At 36.6% G+C, this 8,432-nt stretch overlaps 1 protein-coding gene across 1 annotated transcript; it reads right to left on the bottom strand.

Moving 5' to 3' along the window:
* Positions 1-242: 242 nt before the first annotated feature.
* LOC139947684 (cardiolipin synthase (CMP-forming)-like) lies at positions 243-8,429 on the bottom strand. The gene is made up of 7 exons (XM_071945616.1): positions 8,152-8,429; positions 6,892-7,337; positions 6,352-6,489; positions 5,728-5,857; positions 5,150-5,304; positions 4,506-4,597; positions 243-3,731 (listed from the first exon to the last, which is right to left on the bottom strand). The coding sequence occupies exons 2-7, from the start codon at positions 7,330-7,332 to the stop codon at positions 3,650-3,652; spliced, it is 1,038 nt and encodes a 345-aa protein (XP_071801717.1). The 5' UTR covers positions 7,333-7,337; positions 8,152-8,429; the 3' UTR covers positions 243-3,649.
* Positions 8,430-8,432: the final 3 nt, after the last annotated feature.

Below are 8,432 nucleotides of genomic sequence, written 5' to 3'. Positions count from 1 at the left end.
CTTACTGGCATTTTTTTAGGGTGACATCTGTTATTTGAAGCTGCAAAATGTAGGCGCATAATGCTGTTCAAAAAATAGGGGAAATTAAAGGAACACGTTGCCTTGGATCGGTCGAGTTGGTCTTTGAAAAGCGTTCTATAACCGTTTGTTATAAAATCGGTATGGTTAGAAAGATGTTGTAAAAGTAGAATACAATGATCTACACAAATATGCCTCGAAATTGCGTGGTTTTCGTGTTAGCTCGTCGACGAACACGGTCGGCCATTTATGGGGGTCAAAAACTTGACTCCCATAAATGGCCGACCGTGTTAGTCCGCGACGTAAAATGAAAACCGTACAATGTTGAGTGCTACTTGTGTGGATCATTGTATTCTACTTTTAAACATCTTTCTAACCATATGCATTTCATAACAAACGGTTTCAAACGCTTTTCATAGACCAACTCGTCCGATCCAAGGCAACGTGTTCCTTTAATACATGTGTACATGTAGCTTTCAGTTATTTCTTATGTTTTTGTATACTGTCTGTTACCAACAAATACAATGCATGTTTAGAAATCATCAGTATTTTGCTCTTTTCTAGATGATTGTATACAAACTTTAAAAATGTACAATTAAATTAATCAGTTCATGTTTCTTTTCGCAATTACAAGTAGTTATAATATTTTTAAGATGTTAAATTTGCATCGGGGTATAAAGTATTATTTGGTTTGACCTTCACACCAATGTAATGTGTGTAAAACATTGTGTACTAAGCACTTTCTCGAGTTGCGGTGCCCGCTTCTAAAATATGATTCGAACTGCCTCTAGCTACTGGGCAATCTCTGGTAAGACACTGCTCTGGTAAAGGTTATGGGTTTGAATCCCACCCGAGTAATATGTCTGTGGATTGTGTTGTTCTAAAAGATTGTTTGACGATTTTCTTGTTATTTTTGAAACAAGTCTGTCAATTTGAAGAGATAATTATCATCTTCTGTGTACTCATCTATATATTTCTCCAAGCTATGGAGTCACTGATATAATATATTTTAATAGTTAAATCTGAAACTAAAATTCTAATGCTGTTTATTTTGTTGAATGAAATGTATAAGTGTTGCCTTACATTGAAATTAATATTACAAATCTGCTGTTATATTTGTATGAAAGATATGCTTTTAATCCTCGGAGGTGTTCTTACTGTCGAGAGAATACATAATTAATCATTCGTCACTGAGTTAAGATTTGAAGATATGTAAGAGATGGTGGAACAGACTGTTCGTAAGGTTAATTTTATAGCTCCTATATCGCATTACTCTTTGGGTATAACTACACAACCAAGAACAAAACAGAAATGTAGAATACAACTTGCTGGTTTGGTATTTGCCAATCTGCGCATGTTGTTTACTTTGCTGACAAAGGGCTGGATGATTGACTTATAAACAAATGTTAAACTATACCATCGTTAGTTGTTCACCCCTTGCTCATCATGAAACGACAACAACTGTGTGCTCATAATTGGAGCCAAGCAAATGTTTTCAGCCTCTTTCACTCTCAAATTTCCTGGAGTACTTGTTTGCCCTCAAAAAGACCTGGGAGAAAGTCATTTTCCTGTGGAAATAGCTACCTCTACTTTGGAGTAGGGTTTAGCCAGATAACCTCGGGTTACCATACTGATAGTACTCTGTTTTTCTTCTCAAGTATATGAGTTTTTCCTGGGTTTTTATTTAATGCTAGGAATTGTTTCGGAAGTGTGAAAAGGGCTTCATGAGAAATGCTTTTGTTTAATTTTGTTTATGCAAGTCGCAAGACACACAAGGCCTCAAGGCCACTTCAAGGTGTGGGCTACAATTATTTTTTCCCAGAGGCCGTTGCCACCTACTCCTAAGGCTGACACAGGGTTACCCCTTTTACAGTCCATACGGATGTAGGCTTTGGTATCATTAGTCCGAAGTCTGGCCGGTAGAGCAGAAAGCACTACCTCCCAAAAGGTTAATACAAACTTGGTTTACCAGTTCCAAGTTTACTCTCTGTCGTGAATGAAGTTATGAAACTGCATTTAGTTATATTCACATATATTTTGCTGCCGTCTGAATGCTAAAACTTGTTGGTAACAAAAAGTTCTATGCTTGCTTGTATTTCCACCACGAACACGTTAATTATAAAATAATAAATAAATGCCGTTTGTAATATTTCATGTGAATGAATCTAAAAAAATATGTCTTTAAAAAGGAATATCATTGCAGTATGTAAAAACAAATGTTCAATTAATAAAAGTGTAATACTGGAGATGTATAAATGTAAAGATAATTATAGCACATAAATCAAACTCCGTTCTTTCTTTAATTGCTTTATTGTCTCAGTACTCTGGTTAGCTTTTTACAATCGTCTGATTTATAAAGCAAAGCTAGATTATATGTTGCATTCTATTCCACAGCTGCATTTATAAAATAATTCTGTATGTTCATGTTAACTATTAATCTTATTACATGAATTGAGAATTTTTGTTAATTATAAACAAACTGAAAATTGACAATTTCTATGAGTGAAGTGAAAACACATATGAAATGTTATTGGACTTGGGTGGGATTTCACAAAGAGTTTAGACTAGTCTTATCTCCAACCAGGATGAGATACTCGTCCTAACTTAGAACTTGCCTTAAAGGCAGTGGACACTATTTGTAATTACTCAAAATAATTATTAGCATAAAACCTTATTTTGTCACGAGTAATGGGGAGAGGTTGATAGCATAAAACATTGTGAGAAACGGCTCCCTCTGAAGTAACGTAGTTTTCGAGAAAGATGTAATTTTCCACAAATTTGATTTCGAGACCTCAGATTTAGAATTTGAGGTCTCAAAATCAAGGATCTGAAAGCACACAACTTTGTGTGACAAGGGTGTTTGTGAAATCGACCCCAAGTACTTTGTAAGTCTCTAAAAAAAAGTACATTTCCAAATCACTGAAAATTACAAATATTAAACCATAACAATCAACTGGGAGGATCAGCAGCATATAACGGCTTTAATAACAATTGAAAATGTAACTTTGGCGAACCGGGGAAGAAGAAACAAAATGATTGTGAAGTGTAAATTTCAACAGCATGATGAATGATTTCTCCAACTAATCAATGTTGAAATTTTATATTTTGTACTTGCATACATTCATAGAAATCATACTTGCTCAAAACAGCCCCCCCCCCCTGACTGAGGTCAAAGGTAGACCTTAGATCGGCTGATAATTGTGTGTGGCGCATATGTAGCCAGTACACACTTGGCAGTTGGCATGGTTAACTTGTGGTGATTTCAGCCACTGCAAGGGGTCTTTTGTATTGATTTCTATCTCATCTTTTTCTCCCATCAGTCATGTCAGTAGGAAACAGTTTTTGTTTGTTTTTTCTTCCCAGTTGGGATTAACTTAACAATGTCCACTTAAAACAGCGAAGGAATTATCAAAGGGCACCAATGACATAGCTGAGCCTAAAATACCATATTCATGCGATGGACTTGGATACATTTTAAAAATAACTTTGAAGTAAACATGTTACCATGTAGAGACTCACCGGTCCAGTACTTTAATTTTAATCAAATACTTTATGCAACTTAAATACAAGACCAATTTGTTCTTTTAGGGGTAAACTACTTTTTAATAATCTACAAAATGACCCCTGAGATCTACTTCCTTAGAAACTTAAATGCATCTTTGCTGAATACGTAGCTGAAAATGGACAAGACTGTAGTTGCCGCAGTTGTGTACCTGGCAAGATAAAAACAAAAATAAAATGAAAAGGCATAAAACTTTTATCAGGATTTTCATCCCATAAAATCGCCCTTTGCTCGTAAGAAGGCCATAAGGAAAGTATGACCGGCAACAGTTTTAAACAATTGCTGTCAAAAATTGTGAAAGTTTTGTTGTTTCTCTGCAATTTATAAGACTTTGCAGGGTAGGAAAGTTGAATTCCATCTGGGAGTGGAAAAACATGTTTAGGAAGTTATTCTAGCATTAAGTAAACAACAGTCGCACCCTTATTTATTTCAAAAGAGCCAGTTTGCTTGTGACCCCAAAATAGTGGTACTTTGTTTGACCGGAAAAGGACATACAGCCTTGTTCTGGCCCACAACAAAATATATGTAACTGAATGCAGCCTTATGTGGTAAAATACTACATGTAGGACCCCTTTTTGATTTATTGCAAGTCGGGGTGTCCTAGACAATGTTTCAAACCAGGCTGGCAATATGACAAAACTGGTTACAATGTTATAACGGTTTAAACAGAGAGAAACTACTCTCCATAATTCATAAAATTCTTAATGCTGCACAAATTGTTTCCTGTTGAGCCAGTTAGTTATTTGCTTTCAACCCTAACAGTCCAAAGTTCTCAAAATTCTTTGAAAAGTTTGTCTACTTTTGGTGGATCTGGTCCGGTACCTCACTGGATTTTATCAGACTCCAAACATTTGGGGACTGAGTTACCAATATACTGGAGGATTCAGGATTATTTCTAGCCGAAGACCGAGTCCAAGGTTCTTACCAAAGTGCATGCAGGAAGGGATGATCAACATACTGAAAGACAGGTGCAGCTAAAGTGAACCCAACAAGACTAAGCTGGACCGCCGTGTTTAACTGAAATAACAAGACAACACAAAGGATAATAATAATTAGGCTATTAAACAAATGGCAAAAAATATGACTAGTCCTTTGTCCTGTTAGTAAGTCTGAAACAGCTGTGGTGACTACTATTCTGGGCTCGATTGTTTACAATGCATTACGTAGCGCGTCAGTTCCCCATCATAGATCATCTTTTCTTAATTTGTCATCTTGTTTCTTGATACTGTGTATTTTCTTCTATGTAGACAGATCAAACTATATCCAGCAGGATTTCAAAGTTGAACTATACTCCTAAGGCTGACCTAAACTGGTTAATGTATTAACTGAGAGTGCTTTTGCTTCATTACTCCAAAATAGCATTCAGGGTATAAATCATAATCCACTCAATAACCATGTTGTTGTTAGGCGCCTTGTATACAGTGTGGCAGTGAAAGTTGTAGACAGTGAAAGTTTTCCTCTTCCAGCCTCAGTTTGATTACAATGAGACCAGTGGTCTGGAATAAAAGATGGCTGCGTTATGTACATTAGCATTTCCCTCTACTACCCATCCTGCCATGAGATGCATACCTTACTAATGGTGGTGGGTTTGAGCTGCACGGTGGCGTGGGTGACATCAAAGAATCTACTGACTGTACGAGGTGGTGATAGAGACTGGTACCGCAGGTAGACAACACTGCCTACTAGACCAACATCTCTGCTGATCATAAGGACTGTCAACGGAACTGAAATCGGAACAAAAGTAATGCAAAACACTTATTATTCATCAGCTACCTATTACCTTCAGTAGTGATTACAGGTTTCTTTTCCAGTTGGTAACCCCCCTCCCCCCCCTGAATTTTCACAGTAATTCTTCTTTAGAACATTCACTAGCATTATTGAAAACACTAATGATAGTATTGTTTAATAACTTGCAGCCTATAGGCCCAAGCAGTTAATCTGTTTCGAGGCTAAAAACGATGAAAACATATCGATTTTTCTCCTTGATCTTTGATGACATAATGGTAAAGTGGACGGTTCCAAATAACAGTTGTGAATAATAATTAGATAAAACAAACTTTGATTTAATCAGAAATATCCATTTACTTTTTTTATTTAATTTACAGACCCCTCTCCTACTGACAATTTTACCGTTGCGAATGTCTTACCTGGAATAAGGCCACTGACTGTAAGACTCAAGGCAAGAATAGTCACAAGACACTTATCAGCTAGGGGGTCAATAATAGATCCAAGGACAGACTGTTGGTTCTTGAAGTTCCTTGCAATGTAACCGTCCAGCTGGGGAGAAGAATACAAGGAATGTTACTTTCATCAAAGACGTAATCTGTGCACAGACTTATTCTTGTCTTGAGAAACACATTCTTAATCCATTTTGTGAATTAAAGTTGTGAAGTAGATCAGCATACTGCTAGGTGAAAGTTTAATCATAAGAGATACATTACTTAGGTTCTTTCAACTTTTACTTGTTTGTTTGTTACATTCAGTTTAAAGGTGCTTATTATAGACAGTTGTAAGAAAGACGCAAACATTTTTTGCTAAGCACAATATTTTTTTTAAAGTGTCAAACTTTTTAGCTGGTATCCTGACAATATTTTTCTGGGCGAAGCAAATTGTTTTGCCTACAAGCATTGTGAAATTGGGGAACTGGACTGCATTGGGGAACTGGACTGCACAGACGAGCTTTCACAGTACAGTAAAAGGTCACAAACCATATCAAGTGTTCTGTTTTCAATTAGTAATATTTGTTTGGTAAAACAACACACAGCCAATACCAAGTCTGTAATTCCAGCAAAGGTGAACAAGCAAGCTCCGATGGTGTAGCATTCATGGATCACTAAGTAGCCTATAATTGGAGACAAGACTAGCCTTGTAGTAGACAGCAGATTGGGTATGGTAAAGATGTTCTCTTTCTATATAAATACAAACAAAGTAAATCAAAATCAACCATGTGATCTGGAACAACAACTTAGATGAAGAACACCTAGTAGTAAAAGTAGGTCATCATCCAGGCCTGATACTTCACAGGGGTGTACCCCTTGATTTTCAAGGAGAAAATTGTTTGGTAAACTGAAGTATCAGGCATAAACATCTTTACAATACACCATAAAATAAATAAATTTTTAAACAATAGCCATAGAGCAGTAACAAAATAATGACTGCTTAAATTAACTTCTTTTCCCTTGAAGCTGTGCATAAACTTTGAACCTGGTCTGCTGTATCCTCAAAACATTATAGGGCCTAAAGTTTGGATTTTCAAAAGATATACCACAAGACATGCAATACACTGAAGATAACTGGGTGTAAAGTTTTACCATATCCTTAACAGTGTCTGCCATCTTCTCCTTCATCTTCTCCCTAGCCAAAGAAGCTTTTCTAACATAATCATTCATCGTCCCTCCTCTGGTCTTATCATCAGTGCTACTACAGTTTGTCTCGCTGTCGAGTTGTTCAGAGACTCTACCACTTTGACGATCTGCCTCATCCGTTTCAGTTTCACCAGCTGGTTTCTGATTAGAACTTCGTGTACTGTATGCTTTCCACTGATGATCATAATTGTTTATATTTCTGATGGATGTCAAGGTTCTCTGTGTCCCCGACCAGCAAATGTGGTTTGCAGTTGGAACATTTTGAAGCTTTCCTAGTTGGCGTTGGAGAGTGGACCCTTGTAGAGGTTTTGATGCCAGTCTTTGGAGTGGATTAAAACTGATGACACTTGACATTATGCATGTCATCCTTTTCACTTGAGTGTTCATGGTTGCTGAAGGAAAGATAATAATAAATGTATAGTATAAATCATAAAAGTTAATACGGAACAAACCCTAGTATAGTTCTAGGTGTGGGGCTTGGGCAGCCACAGAAAATTGCAGAAGTGGGGCTTTTGCTAGACTCAATTAGTTACTGTTGCGGTGTTGTACTCCTTTTCCCCCCTCAAAATTTTAAATTATCATCTAGAGTAGCACAGCAGTCTAGTACGACCAGTAATGACAACATTTGGGAAAAGGGAGTACTACTCCTAGAACTATTTTGGTTTCGTCTGGCTATTGTCTCCCGTAACGGGAGACGATAGCCGGATGAAACTGAAATAGTTCTAGGAGTAGGGGAGTACAGCACCTCAGCTCATGAGTAAGTTAATAAACTGGGTCTAGGCTTTTTAAACCTACGCAACTAACTGGGGATAAATAATTTATATATTATTATTAATATTATCATTTTATAATAATATAAATAGGCAGTCCTTTCTTTTAATTTAAAAATAACACAAAACAGTCTCTCAAGGAGTCTAGCTAGACCATTTTTAAATTGTAGACCTGTCTAGTATAGTACTAACACTAACAGTCCACTCAGCCAGTGAGTGAGTACGACCGGGCAGTCACACTCATTCTCAAAATGTGAAAAGAGTGGATGTTTTTACTCATAGAGATTGTCAAGTCAATCTCAAATGTCGATACCAAGAAAGTATACAAAATAAAACTTTTTTTAATTTAAATAAAATTGTGATAAAAATCTGAAGAAAACATCATCAAAACTTCAAAAGAGTATGACATTTTTAATACAAAATGATCGATACTCACGTTATAAACTCGTCTACTAGCGATCGAAACTGCACTCATAACTAAACAAAATCAGCAGCACTGCAAACAAACGTACGTAAAATAGTGTTGTTCAGTTGCACAAATGCGATGTTTTTTCCTTTTCACATGGGCGCCGCCATTTTAATTTAGTCTGGTGACTCAGATTACCTGGACGTCAAACTGTAAACCCATTTGATAACCTTAGGAACGAATTTTAGTCTGGTTCTATTCCATCAACCAGCGTCTTCAAACGTGAAGGGTACTGGGAACAAACAACATTT

Source organism: Asterias amurensis, chromosome 1 (genome assembly GCF_032118995.1).
Source record: "Asterias amurensis chromosome 1, ASM3211899v1".
Taxonomy (NCBI): Eukaryota; Metazoa; Echinodermata; class Asteroidea; order Forcipulatida; family Asteriidae; genus Asterias; species Asterias amurensis.
Note: the sequence above shows the minus strand (reverse complement) of the source record. Positions and strands in the feature narration are given on the sequence as shown.